This window comes from Chamaea fasciata, unplaced genomic scaffold (assembly GCF_029207755.1).
Source record: "Chamaea fasciata isolate MVZ Bird 193981 ecotype frontalis unplaced genomic scaffold, bChaFas1.0.hap1 SCAF_6, whole genome shotgun sequence".
NCBI lineage: Eukaryota > Metazoa > Chordata > Aves > Passeriformes > Sylviidae > Chamaea > Chamaea fasciata.
Genome location: NW_027094091.1, coordinates 59,806,092 through 59,821,242, shown reverse-complemented (window position 1 = coordinate 59,821,242; position 15,151 = coordinate 59,806,092). Strand labels below are relative to the sequence as shown.

Below are 15,151 nucleotides of genomic sequence, written 5' to 3'. Positions count from 1 at the left end.
AAAGAACTGGGTTTTCTAATACGGGAAATTATGAATCACCAATTTTCCTAAATAAAATTCAAAGGTTCCAAATATTTTGCAAAATGATAACTTCCATCTTCTCTCCTCTAACTCTTCCTCAAGCCAACAGCGATGGCAGCAGGCTCTGAGGACTCTCACTCCTCTGAGGACTGTAAAGACCACAGACGTGGATCATGTGTGGAACCCACTGGCAGGAGTTTCATCAGCCCCAGATGGGACACAATCTTTTACACAGAGTCCAAAATCAGTGCTTCAGATTATTTACCAGAAAGAAGCTAAGCAGAATTTTAGTTTACCTGATGGTGTGAAGTGCAGAGTCACAGGCAGGGTTATCCCACAGCACGTGGCACTGGATTGCATCTAGATGGATTTTAAACAAATCTGGTTGTGTTTTGAGTCCAACCTGTGGTAAAGATCGCAACAGAATTGCACCACAGTGTTCCACCCAGGCTGGATCTGTTCTATTTCAGCTACAGCTGAACTCCAACCATTACACACATGCTAAAATCACTGGTAGCTCTATGAATAAGTTTTTGTGAAAGGGACCACAATCTGGGATTTAAAGAAAACTCTCCAGACACATTTGGAGCCTGATCTTACAAGGCATTGAGCATCTTGGATTCCCATTTGTGCTTAATAGGAGGATCTTGACACTTTGGAAGATATTAAGCAATGGGGGCACAAAGTGAAACCTTTCTATTCTACTACTCTTTGTCTTTTTAAAAAGTCATTTCAATGACAGATGCTTTTTTTGGTAATAGCATTTTAATGACAAAACCCTTGCTGAAATTCCTGCTTAGTTGCACTGCTCTTCAAGCATCTTCCTGTACTCATTTCACATCAGCTTCTCTGTCAATAAGCAGGCATCCTCTAGAATAAAAAACAGCAAATAGAAAAACATTAAAATGTCAGAAGTTTATGTATATGCATTGATATCTACATGTTTTATATATGGGATTGGCATCTGATTATTCAGATTTGTTTCTGTCTCAAAGGCTTATTTCTGTAAATTAAAAGTAATTACACGATCAAAGGCAATTAAATTCCAAAACTGGGGATATGTGTAACAAACTGAGGGAAGTGTGAATTCATTCATTTATGAGCAGGAAAAATATAATTATTTAGACACAGTAAGACAGAGATGATGTGTAATTGCCAGTCAAAATCAGGTTAAGTATTGATAGGCAATGGCATTCTGTAAAAATCAGCAGATTGGTATAAAGTCTGTGGATTAAGAGCAAATACTGTACCAGGAAGATCTAGAACAGGTGTCTTGGACAGAGGCTCACAGAGGCTTTGAGGCACTTGTTCCTTTACCATGTTCTGTTATAAAAAAAAGAAAGTGCATGAGTATTTTAGACTTACAACAATTTTAGTGGTTAAAAGGCCTAAATGGTTTAATTGAAACACATGACCTAGGGTAAAAAGTCAGAAGAGAAGGAAATCCAAAAAACACAGAGCTGAGTCACATAAAACATAATCCTAGAAATGCAGAACTGCAGGGCTTTCTGCTGTCCTTTCTTGCTCTCCTGGGCAGCAGTTCTCCAACAGGCCAGGTCTGAGTGGGACCAGCTGGGGAGCCAACAGGAGAGATGCGTTTGGGAGAAGACAATGGCCAAGACAGCACTGAAAGATGGCAGGTAGGAGGAACACCATGCAGGGGAGGAATTGAGCAGTGCAGGAAGCAAGAGAAGGCTGCCACCTCTCAATGGGCTCTTTCTCATGGGATGTGATCCAGGGAACAGGTGGCTGGGAGGCCATGGCTGGACTCTGCATTCCTCACAGCCACAGAGTTCATTTGCTCCAGTGATGCTGTCTCATTCCTCCCTCACTCCATTTCCACGCCAAACTCCCACCTCCTGGCTGCACTTTCTGCTCCGTTCCCAGGGATTCTCCAGCAACACACCTCCCTCTGCTCATTCCACCCACACCATCCCTGAGGCATTGTTCCTTATTTTGGGAACTACTGATCTGCTTCATCTCCTCAAATGAAGAAAGCTCACATAGATATCCAGTCCATCCCTGACATCTATTCTCCAAGGCTTCCAATGAAGGCTGTTTCACAGCAGCCCTAATCTCTCTGTTTCAGTGCTTCACAGCCTTATTGCTCGGTTTCTTCCCTAATACTTAAGATAAATATTTATTGCAAATTAAACTGATTTTTCTCTTGTTCTACCTTTTGCAGATATGAAGAGCAATGGAACACTGTCCTCTTTCAGAATAACTCTTTATAGCTTGAAAGACTATTCTCCTTTTTCTAATCTTCTCTTCTGGAGGCTAAGCAAACACAATCTCTTCAATATTTGAAAGGAGCTCATGTTTTCTTAACTGGATCCTCTTCAATTTGTCACTACGTCTTTGTATTGTGATGCCTAAAACTGGACTTTAGCTTTCAGTCACAGCAAGACCAATGGCATTTGTATGGCATCATAATTTAACTCATGCGCAAAATAAATCATCCCGTTCTGGTGGGGGTGAAAAATAACGTTTGAAGCAGTGTCTCTGCTGGTGCAATGTCTGGAACAGATTAAAACTACTGGACCACTCATGACTTAATAAAATGTACGTTTTGTCATTTCACGGGCTTTTATTAAGTATAGTTGCTAACTAGGACTTCTACATAGTTGTTTGCGAGTAAGAACAGGATAGGTAAAACTATGAAGAATATCTGAGAATTAGCATTCCCATATGGAGTATCATTTGGTATGAAGGCAGTGTGTGTGTGGTAGTGGTTTACTCTGTCTTTAACAATGGAGTTATTCCAGGTGATGCATTCTGAAACCAGGCCTAAAGTAAATGAATGGGAATTCTTTTCCTAGCAGACCAAGTCTTAAATGAAAAAAAATCTAATAAAACCGGCATGGCTCAGTTTGGTTTAGGAAGTCAGCCAGTGGGAAGCAGCCCAGAGCCCCAGGCAGTCCAGAAGTGCTCACAGGGGTCAGAATTGCGTGGTCGCATCCCAGCTTCACAGCAGTGCAGTGGTACTGCTCTTTCCAGTGGATGCACTTCGGTGGAAGAGTGGTGCAAAGTGGGAGACTCAAACTCAAAATGTGGCTGGATACAGCAACATCTGTATATCCGGGCAAACACACAGAAAAGCCTGTCCCTGACAGCTACAGACACTGACACGTGCACGAGACGGTGGGGATGTGCACATGACAGATGGGGAGTTACAGCAGAAATTGCTTTTCTCATGCACCTTTTGGCCTTTTGCCTTCACACTTGGACACCAGGCTATTATTGGCTGATTAACAGTTCTGCCCTCCCAGCACATATTAGGCATATCAAAGATAACTGATGGAATACTGAGCCATAAATGTTTTCTTGGCGTTTGTTTGGCCTATGCTATTTGGAAACAATAAAAGCATCTCATATTCATAATGATAATACATATATACCACCACAGATCACACCATCAAGCATTCTCCTTCTATCTTATTGTGCAAAATGTGGAGATAACATATTAATATGTATTAATAGAATGCAAATATAATTAATCACAATAGGATGTCCCTGACAGATTATCACTGCCGTTGATAAAATATAATTAAAATTGTCTGGTTGGATTTTCAGTGCAGTTAGAATTGGCATCTCTGTTCCTTCTGTTTCCGTGTGTCTATCTACAGAATGCTACACTTCTAAAAATCTCATTATTTCATTGTGGTTTTGGTAGAAAACAATGCAGGGCTGCAAGTCCTTCACATTATATGATTAGTGAAAAGCCATACAAAAGAAAGAAGGCCACACCCACAAAGAAAGAAGCTACAGCTAACTCCAGAGAGGACGGGAATTTTAGGCACCATTCTCTCAAAAGATTATAAAGAAAATGAAACAGGTGACACCTGAGACTGCATGCCCATGTGGTGGGGAAGCATTCAAATCCAAGGTTTGCATTATTTACAGACTGTTGGAATTTATTAAACAAGAATTCCACTGAAAACTCCATGAAGGGATGAAATCATAAGAGGACTATTGTTTCAGGCAACTGAAACTAGTTTGAAAAAAAAAAAAAAAAGAAAAATTTTTGAGGAGATGACAAAAGTAAGAATGAGCGTAGCATGCACGAGATGACCCAGAAACCATTTTTTCACTGTGTTTTTCAAATAAAAAAAAAAAATGAGGTAGGGTCTTCTGAAGGTGGGAGGTGGTGGGCTTGGATACAAAGCAAAGGCTTCTTCGTGCACTGCCACCTCATCACTGGAACTCCCTGCTGCAGGATGCTGAGGATGCAGTAGTTTTTTGTGGGCTCAAGAAGTGCCATGGCAAACCAATAGAGGGAAAGCCCAAAGCCTCTCCTACTCCTCCTCTATAGCTCACCTGCTTTAGCGGAATCCTCCAACACATCACCTCAAACAAGAAATGGTAACATGCTGTTATGTTCTCACATGGATTCAGGTGCATGTCACACAAACAAGGCCCTATTTGCAACTCCTGCTAACGAGACTGAACTCTGACTGTAGTGTACATATGAAAGCAGTAATATAAGGCAACACAGCGTTTTTATTACATCTATTTTCCTTTAACAGAATTACTTCCATGTATTCAGATCCACCAGTAGTCAATACTGCATTTTTTTTTTTTTTGTCACAAAAGGGAGAGAGAGCAAGACTATCTCGATGTATTACCAGGTTGGTATAACACAGCTGATGAGATATAACCCATGTTGTATTTTGAAATTTACTTGCATTTTTAAAGGTCAGCTGCTTTGAGTTATATAATCTGAAGAATGATGTGATGTTGTAGGAATAGAGACAGAGCAGAAAATAATATGACTGCCAAAAACATGCTCATCCCATACTTGTAGATGATCTTCCTATGTATTTTTCTTGCTGAATGAAAATTGATGCAATGCCTTTTAAAAGCATGTTGGGCCTACCTGTTTAACCATGTATCCTGACTCAGTTCACTTGGAATGGAGGCAGTCGTACTTGCAAGTTTTATTAATATAAAGATTAACGAATTTGTACAATTTGGACATGCAAAGCATTTCTATCAGGCATATTCCATTTAGAATAAGCAGTAAACCATATATAAGGGTTGTGTCAAAGTTTACTGAATAGGGCCCTTGGTAGCTAATGTAACATTTCTCCAACAAATCAAAGGTATTGTTCTATGCTCACATGAATATACAGTAGCCATTACCTTAAATTTAAAACTCACTGTGAGCAGCAAACACACTGTAGGGATATGAAGGCCATATTGTATCAGTGGAGTCTGCAGAGATTTTCTTCATATGGCTTTGCCTGGTTGAAATATATGTTGCAGTTGAAAGCTAAAGGGATTACTTTTGAATAGTCATCACAAAGGTTGATTATATTCGTATATCATTTAGCTGGACCCTGCAGGCTATTATTCCATTAGCTGTGCTGGCCCTGCACTGTCAAAAAGTTGATCGCATAATGTAAAAAGGGTCCATGCTATGTTAAGGTATGTGGAGTAACTTGAAGCAGTAATCTTTTAAGAGCAGTACAGCTCTGTACTTGAAGGTAGATTGCATTTAAAATAAATACCCGCAAAATGGAGTAAGTACAATAAACCTACCTCTGTTTCCTATTTTTCCTTCTTCGAATAGGCCGTATGTAATTTGAGTCAGTTAATTGCACCAGGTAAGATATTGGCTATGGAGTATTTTTTCATGCTCACACACAAAGAACTACACCTCAAAATAGCTGTGTCTTTACATGAAACCCTCACGGAAACATTTCTGGTGAAATAGGTTTGCTGATTATGCTTCCCTCGCACATGCAAACACACACACATTTTCTTTCAGTGCTTAATAAAATGGATCTTCAGACGGTTCCATTATGTGGATGCCTTAATATTATTTTATGCTAAAACATGGACAGCGCATTAGATTGAAAGCATCTTACTGTTCCAGGAGGCAGAGCAATCATGGACTATCCCTAGACAGCAAATGCTCCCATTGGGGAAACAATGCCAACAACACGGGCTAATGAATCACAGCAGTTATTAATCATGGGCATTTGGAAAAGCCACACATAATAGAGATGGACTCTCAAGATTAGGATGGTTAGAAGGTGGGACTGAGAAATAGACAGAAGATCGTCCAATTGCATTTTAGAATAAGTTTATGGATGAGTATTTGTTTCAGTACAGTTGTGCTCGTGCTCGCCTCTGTCTTTCCAAGCAGGCAGAGAAAGAAACAATTTAGGTGGCTCGGTTGTCTCAGCTTTCAGATGCTTGAAGGACAATTTGGCAAAAACAAATAAATAATAAAAACGATCATACAAGACCCTTAGGGCTTAGGGCCTCGCTGGAAGGGAGACAGTGCCTCTTATTAGACAAAGTTGTTTAATTTAGATTGTAAAAGCAAGAGTTGGTTCTCTTTCAGTACACCATATATATTATTCAGGGCAATGAATGAGTCTTTATGAGTACAAATGGGAGCTTTTAATGAACTACAGCAAGAACTTGAGCAGGTAAGTTCCTCTGAATAAAGGCTTCACAGATGGGCAAGTTTATGAATGAGAAGCAGAATTTATTTTATAAGCTTTTGAAGAGCCTACTCAGACTATGGCACTATAAGGAAAGTGCAAGGTTTTTCTGGTTTGGGTGAGAAAACCTAACAGGAATATGAATTTTTCCCTGACTAATAACTTCCATGGTTTACTTATTTGTATTCAACTGTTCTCAGACAAATGAATCTTCCTCTCTTACATAGTTAGGGCATGTTCCAGACATTTGTACAACAATGGAAATCTCTCTTGATCTTACATTTTTCAGTTCTGTGCACTGTTATACATTCATCTGTGACATCTTTTGCACAAACCATTTGTTGAATATCAATTTTAAATAACAACTCTATCAGGCCAAATTGTTGACTGTAGATAGAAAACTAGGGATTTTTCTCAAGGCCAAAATATGACACTGTGTCTTTTGTGCATCTGGAAGTTAGAGCTCACAAAAAATTTTACAGAAATATTGGCGACGCAGAGAAATCAACGTTGGAAAACAATCGTCAAGAAGATCACTTCAAACATGAAGAAACCTAAACAAAATCACTGCCAGTTTTTAGCTTATAGTTTTACCTTTACTGTCAAGAAGTTCTACATTAAATCCAAACCATTAGCTTAGAAATTCAGTACATCTTGTCTCTGGCTCTACTCTGTATTTGCCATTCAGTGCCTTGAAACATTCCCAGTCAAAGTTTTGCAGCAACACAAAGCAGGTGAGCATCTGCCCAGCTGGTTAATCAAAGTTTCCACAGTGCAAAGTAGAATTCCCAAATGGTCTAGAGAAGGGTTTCTTTTCTTTCAGCCCCCAGCCAGATGCAGAATGATCACAACTGGAACCTGCTTGCTGTCTCCTAAAGACAGGACAAGTCCTGGGGGGACCTGCTGAGAAAGCAAACTTCTGAGCAAAGGGTGTCTGCTCACTCTTGTGGTAGAAGCCAAACTCACTTTTGCCTACCCAGACGAGCTGTTGAGGAGAGAACACACAAGGAGTAGAAAAGCATTTCTATTACCTCTACCTCTGCCGACATGAGCTATCACTAAAGATTGAGCCTGAAATCTACTCAGAAATCCATATGAAAGGAAACTCTTACCTCGCTCACAGAAGTGGCATTTTATTGTCTCAAAGAACATCTGCCAGTATTTTTAGAAGCATTCCTATAGACTTTTACAGAAATGTGTCTATCTCAATGATATATGCATCAAAGTTTTAACATGTATCTTTAGAGTTATGAATGAAATCTACTCGCACTGCAAAGGGCAAAGAAGCAGTAGGTGGGCTGATGTTTCTGACAACATACTGATCATAACAGAAGCCGCATATTTGTTCCTAATTTGTGCGTAGAATTATCATGGCTACTTCAATTAGAAAAAGAGTAAAACCAGGTATATTGGGTGCTCAGTAAATAAATACAGTACAGTAGCTGTGGAAACAGATTACAGGCACAGTGACAATTCTGACAGCAATTCATAACAAAGCCACTACACTGAAAATTTCTTGCTTTCTTCCCCCAATTCACTACAGTCCTTGTACTGTAAATTTAAACACTCTGCTGGAGAATCTACTTTTTGCATTTACTGTGCAACTTTCGTGTACGACTACGCACAAAACCTTGTCCTTTTTTCTTTACTCAGACATAGTACATTTTGTCTGTTAAGTACTTGGTATAAAGGCACAATTAAAACCTGCAAGACAGCATAGCAGGGCAGTTCATACTTGCCTTTTGTGAACACCATCTTCTACCCACTGAGCAAAACACTGAGCAGAGGAGCTAGAGGAGCTGCTCGCTGGCAGTGTGTAATATTTATTTCTGAATATACAGCTTGATATGTCTTCAAAGGACCTGACTGTCACACAGTGGTTAGCACCCCCTTCTCTGAAATTCAGGTTCCTTAAAAGTGTCCCAGGGGAGGAAAGCTGGGAAACACAGATTACTTAAACATGTCCTCTTGCTTAACTGTATGCCATGATCATACTGAGGTTAAAATACCGTATCAGACTGCTCTGACTTTTAAAATATCTCTGATTTTAGTTCTTTTTGATTTATCTCTGTATTTTGACATGAGCGTCCCGTGTAATTTTGTTGAGAGTTTCTTGTTCTGCAGCTCTCATTCTTTATGCTCTGGTTTGGCTCTGCTGTTTTCTGGCCTCTTAAAGTTTACCTGCTCTTCTATAATTACATTTGTAGGTTTTCATGGCTGAGACTTTCAGCATCTCCAGTGATGACTCTGCCTGGTGGCTTACAAACTGTTTGTCATCTGAGGTCTCTATAATGCAGGGGTTTTTTTGCCTGGGAAACACTTCCAAGGGCTTAGCCAAAAGTATCATCTGAGTACAGAAGCAGAAGCCAGCAAAGCAGAGAAATCCCAGCAAGGCATCTGCTACAAAGAAAAAAGGAATGCCATGGAGATTTTTTTCTCCTTACCTGACTTTTACTTTTACATCTTCTAAGGCACCTCAGGCATGAGAGCATGCTCTCTGGCTGAGATGTACAGAACTGTCTAGAAGAGGATGTTCTTTAAAAAGAAGGTATTCAATCCCCTATGGAAGTATCAGTTTTCTTGTGACTGAGCCTGTTTGGGGAGAATACTGCTCCCCTCTAAGACTGAAGCAAAGTGCTCCTACTTTTAAAAATACCAACAGAAACGTCTGCTGGCAATGAAGGTCCTGGTTTATGCAGGGTCCTTGCAGTGACACGTGCTGACACTGGTGTGCTATGGGACACACTTCTCCCATGGGCACTTGGGAGAATCCTCTTTGTCTCAGCTGTTGTTGCTGATTTCACCAACGGATTGAGAACACAGAATCAGAGACCAGACCTAGTTCCCTTCACCAGGCATTGGGAACAATACTTTTGCTGGCCACAGCAACACAGGGTGTTTAGTTTCTCCCTCCTAGTTTTTGAATTTATGGCCGTGTTCCTCCAGACAACGTGTGACAACTTGAAAGGCCACTACTTGTCTTTACAGATAAGTAGAGAGCTCCAGCTTTCACGCCACTCTCCCACATCTTTTGATGAGAAATAGATTCGCATGAAAAAAAGATTACACTGAAAAATGGAAATGGATTTTCTGTTTTATTAGGAGTAGCACAAGACTTGTGAGCTACTTTAGAAAGTTATAGAACTACAGAGACTTTTAAGAAAAAGTCAGCAGAAGCTAGAATTTAAAAATAAATGCTCTGGCTAGTCTGGGCCCAAATCTCAAGTGATGCAGCCAATGCAGCTTCACTGAAGTTAGCATGGTTATGTCAGCTTTGCCAAATTGCTTCAAAACAGATCTTTTTAGAAAACATTTGACTTCAGAAATTTAATATTCACTTTGAATTATGCCATACCAGTCACATTGTTTTGCTCTAGGAACAGCAGAGACTAGAAGCATGCAACTGGCAAACAAAATGTTTTCACGAATAAAATTTGTCACCGTGCCACTCCACTCCTTGACCACTGTGATGAGAGTCACCAGCAGGTACTCCCAGAGTGGCTGACACTTAATGGAGCTGAGGGGAGGCATGGACTTCTAGGGGCAAGGGAAGGAGAGCAACAAGGGGTGACGTGGCTTCTTTTGGATTTTTCCACAACTACAATGCACGGGAAGAAAAGGAAACAGCGTTATTCAGGTGTTGCAGCTCAGCTCTGTCCCTCACAAAGGCACCAGTGGAAGTGCAGGCAGACACCAGCTGCTGCTGGTTTGAAATGCTTTCCTAAGATGAGAGAAATCATGCAAAGCCACCAGCTGAGAAATAAGGAAGGAATTTTTCCCCAGGGCACAAGTCTGATAAGGATTCTGGCAGGTTTTTTCTTTTTTTAATAAACTGTTCCCAAAATTGAGGAAATCTGTTATGAAATTGTCTTAGGTTTGAAAATACCACAGTTTCCCCAAATTCACAATGTGAATGGTGAACTTGAGATGATTTCAGGTGTCTGAATCTATTACAGACCAGGTGACCCCTTGACTGTGCCATCATGCACATCATGGGAGGATGTGAGAGTCTCTTTGAAAGCTGGATAAATTCCAAGCACTAGGTAGGAAACTCTGGGTACCAGTAATTTGATAATTTAACATCAGTCTGTACTCAGATGAATGTTTGATGCTTTGACACCAGGTCTTCCTAATAAAAACAGTAACTGACTGAAAATCCATGCTGGGATCTGTATGTTCTGATCAAACCACAGTCCTACCTCATAGCAAAGCTCACAAGGTGTAATGAACAAAATTCATTGCTATAAATTGGAATAAGACAGCTCTACTTGGAGGTTTCAGAGTCTCCAGGTCACAGGCAAGCCTGCCAAGCATGGCAGTAGGTAATAGCCCTGGGAAGGTTTACTTGCCCCACTGCAGGTCTCCCTGGTGGACTGTTTGCTGTGGCTCTATTTAATTCTTAATCTCTGCATCTCTGTTTAATTCCTAGCTGCTTTAGAGACCTGTTGTAACACAGCAGTTAAAAAAAAAATATTCACATGTACTGCCAGGCCTCCCCAAAGAGCACTAACTTGACACGTAGGCCATGACAGCTGGGCTTGGACTACTAAGAAATCTAATCCAGGGTTTCCATCATCTCAGTTGTTGCCTTTCTTTCATTACAGTTTGACTCAGCCCCTAATGGATTCAGCTTTATAAAATCAGAAAAAAGAGGAAAAGCAAGCAATTTATTCATGTTTCACTAGAGCTCACAGAAGGCATGAATTTTCTCTAAAAATGCAAATTATTTTGTGCCACACAAGTGAGACTGGGCAGCTAAAGCTCTTAGAGGAAGGGTCTTTCCCAGAGCTAATGTTTTTATACCCAGTGATTGAATAAATCGATCTCTTTTTTATCACGTCTCTTCTGCTCTCTTTTTTCTTCAGAAGAATGTAACCAAAGGTACTAAAACACCCTTCTTAATTCTAAGAAAACTGATTATGCGTGTTAATTTCGTTTTTAATCCCAGCCATATCAAAATAAACACCATAGGCATGCGTGGCAGAAATCAATATCTCTTAAGCATCAAGTTAGTAAAAACAAGGATTTAGTAAGAATCCACTATGTAAAAGAGTAATGTACAAACTAAGCCCTTATTTATGTAATGTGCCGTTATACAAGCTCAATATAAACCTGAAAGAAACTATTTCAGAAGAGCAGAAATGGTTTACTTGCATTGCATCAAAAATGACCCCATAAGACCTCCTTTACTGAGCTAGCCCAGATATTTAATGTGAACGTATGTTTTTAAAGGATTTCTTGTCTTATGTCCAGTCATTCTTGTTAATTCAGGAGACAGCATACTGCAGATGTGCTTTTTTCTATGTTACATAAAGCAAAAATTACATTTAACAAGTGCAAGGTTGGTCATAAAAAATAAATAAAAATAGACTCTTAAAAGCTGGGAAATCACAAAGTGAAGCTATCAGTCATTCTTATTGAGAAGGGTGAGGACAATGTGAAATAAAACTCGCACATCTATGGAGAGACGTTCCTAATATGCCAGCACATGCCTGTTACGTCCCATTCTCCATAGGTTGCTTTCATTGGCTCAATATTTCTTCCTTTAGGGTAAGCTGCAGTGCACATTTGCTCTAGATTCCCTTTCTAGTCATTGACTTCAATTTTAATAGTAATTAAATTAAACATTTTGAACCTATGTGCAAGTCTGTTTACTTGAAAGAAGAGAGAAGTCAATGTTAGTTTTTGTGCGTTCTACTTCTGGGTAAGAACTTTCAACTGCATGTTTTTTGTTGTTTGTCAAAATGATTGTTTAATATGGTAATAAAATAACTTTCAGATTACTTTTCAAATACTAATCCAAATCTAAGTATTAATTTGTGCACCATATCCATCTGTAAACTAATCACAGCATTGTGATGTGTATTTAGTTCCATATGGTTTTACTCCCTCCTGAGTGCAGAGGCAAGAAGCAACACCTCTTCAAAAAAAGGAATAGTCTTGTCTACTTTTTTGCTGACACTAAAGATCTCAATCTTGCATCCATTATTTGTACTTTTCTTTCAAGAGCTGGTATAAGATGGCATTCAGAAAGAGGAATCACGCTGACTTCTAGGAAATTGTTAGTTTAAAGATCACTAAGTTCACCTATATCAAAAGTAGAGACACCTGAAATACACATTTCCTTTATATATTTACATTCAAATTATTATTTGTAATGGCAAAATAGCTTCACAATTAACAATTATATGAAAAGGAAAGTTTAGCATGAGATTTGTTTTCTGATTTTATAGGAACAACATGCCACAGATAGAAATAGTTACAACTCAGTTCCCCACGAGCTTTTAAATAACGCTTTAACAAAACAAAGTATTTTTTATAACTTCATCTGAAATTTAATCTCACACACAAAGTATTTAGAATTCAATAAAAACAACAGCTACTGACATCTTAAAAGTAGTTTTAGTAGAGAAGTTTAAATTATGGAAAAAGAGATTTATTTTGAAGAGTTCTGGATCTGTCAATGGACAACTAAATTTAGTAAGACAATGCTAATTAAGGATTTTGTATATAATATATTTGCTAAGGACATACCTATTCACCAAAAGTAAGTGTAAACAAAAAACCTAATATAAGCCAAACTACGGGTTCAGGTCTGGACTAAATCCTGACTTTGTAAAACTTCCCAAGTCACTTTATTAACCACAGAGGGTATAATATCAATCAAAGTTTACATTTATACCTAGGTACTTTTATGTAATTTTTTATAAATATAGGTCTTCACTATATACAGAAAACAAACAGAAAAACCAGCAGTCTCAGGATGCTGTGAAATAAAGGGTTAAAAGTTAAGCTGCTGAAAAAAGGACATGAATTTTTTGTAATTTCTGGGGTTTTTTTGGCAGACATTTAAATAAATCATGACATCTCAATTCAAGCATGCATCATACACTTGTGAGAAAATATGACTTGGCAAAAATGTAACATGGTAATATGCCAGCTTTGAAGCTAATTTTGAAAAGCTCACACAAGATAGCACAGAGCACACATTGCATCTTCTGAAATGTGCAAAACAAGCCAGCAAGCCTAGAACCTTTCAGGACTCCTGCACAAACTGAAGACCTGGCAAAAATGAGCCACAAAGGGTCACAAACTGAATTTTTTTGGTTCTTTCAAATCCCTGCCCCTACTTTTTGGGCTACCAGGTAAAACTTTCAGAAGATACTACTCTTTCCTTCTTTAAGTGCTGGTGCTTTCTACTGTTTCAGCACATTTATGCATTCCAAACTATTTCTGTCTCTCCCTTTCTCTCAAGTACCCAAAGCCTTCCAGGACACTTTCACTGAACTATTCCCTCCATTTGTTTCCCCAAAGAGGTTTGAATGTTCTTCCAATATCTAAGGCAGCGGAATTTGCCTGATTCTGCAGACAAGTTAAAGAATATCCTTGAATAACCTTCTTTTTCTACTCCCAGTTCAATTAGGATATTATCTCTAAATTCAAATAATGGCACTTTGCCATCAAATCAAACTTCATCTCTGATCATTTAACCAAAGCTGTGAGGAGAGAAAAAGGAGTGAAGTCCCTATCAGGAAGGCATTGCAGGGAAGAGATGAAAGAAAACCCTAAAGACAGCAAAATTGTGAAAAGATGATGAAGGAAAAAAGAGTGGAAATGGTCATTAACAATACAGAGGGGTTTTTTTTCCCCCAAAAAACTAATGAACAAGACAGCACAAGGAAAACCAGTATGCGACTAAAAGTTTAGTAACCACATGATGCTGTATTCTGACAACGATTACTGGGGAAGCTTCCCCTGAACTTTGAAAACGTCAGAAGGAGGGGACAGATGTCTCTAATATACATCTCTCAATTTAGAGCAGTATCAGGGCTTCTGCAGAAACTGCCTGTCTGAAATTCCCATGGATAGCCCAGGAGGATGCAGCTGATTCACAACCATTCTGTATCCTGCTCATTTGCCACTGACACAGAAAGCTGCTCTCTGCCACACCCCACGAACTCCAACTTGACCCCCTCACTGCACCGACCAACAGCTGATGACTCCCTGGCTTTTAAGTGAACTCTAATGTGAACTTTCAAGGTATCAGAGAGAATTTTCTAAAATACAACAGCTGGAAGTTTTCAGGGTATGGGCATAAAAGTACAACTTAACCCAGTGTATTATTTTATGATGACCACACAAAAATAACAGAGCACGGATATCAGGTATCACATCTCCACAGATTGCATTGTTTTCCTATTTCTATTTCTGTCCCTAAGGATGAAATAGTGGGAAAAACCACAATTACATATTTCTTCTTTTCTCCCCAGAAAAACAAACGCACCCACAAAAAAGTTGAATGAGAGATCAAGGAATAAAAGGTAACATCAGAAAGGCAAAATGTATTCTTGGGATGGTGGTCAGTAAGAAAGACCTCCAGCGGAGATCAGCAATTTTATTTTCTAGATAAGAGAGGAACAGTCCCAAACTGAAACACTGTTAGAGTAGGATTAGAACGAGCTGAGAAATCAATCAGGCAAGAAAGTAGTATTTGCTCAAGAGGTTTAAAGGACATGTATAAAGGTATTGCTTAATTCAGCCTCAGTACAACAGTGACATGAAGCTAAACAAGACATTAATTAAAACCAAGAATGTGCCATGGGGGGAGAGACCAGTAAAAATCTGACTTTCATACCAGGCAAATTAGCTACAACTCTAATAAAGGATATAATCCT

General features: G+C 39.1%; 1 protein-coding gene across 1 annotated transcript in view; it reads right to left on the bottom strand.

Moving 5' to 3' along the window:
- Positions 1–637: 637 nt before the first annotated feature.
- The window catches only part of TTC29 (tetratricopeptide repeat domain 29), a 99,600-nt gene continuing 85,086 nt past the window's right edge, over positions 638–15,151 (bottom strand). The window contains exons 9-10 of the mRNA XM_066186516.1: positions 1,272–1,344; positions 638–891 (exon numbers count right to left, since the gene is read on the bottom strand). Coding sequence (XP_066042613.1) covers positions 1,307–1,344 — 38 coding nt within the window. The 3' untranslated portion in view covers positions 638–891; positions 1,272–1,306. The remainder of the gene's footprint in view (positions 892–1,271; positions 1,345–15,151) is intronic.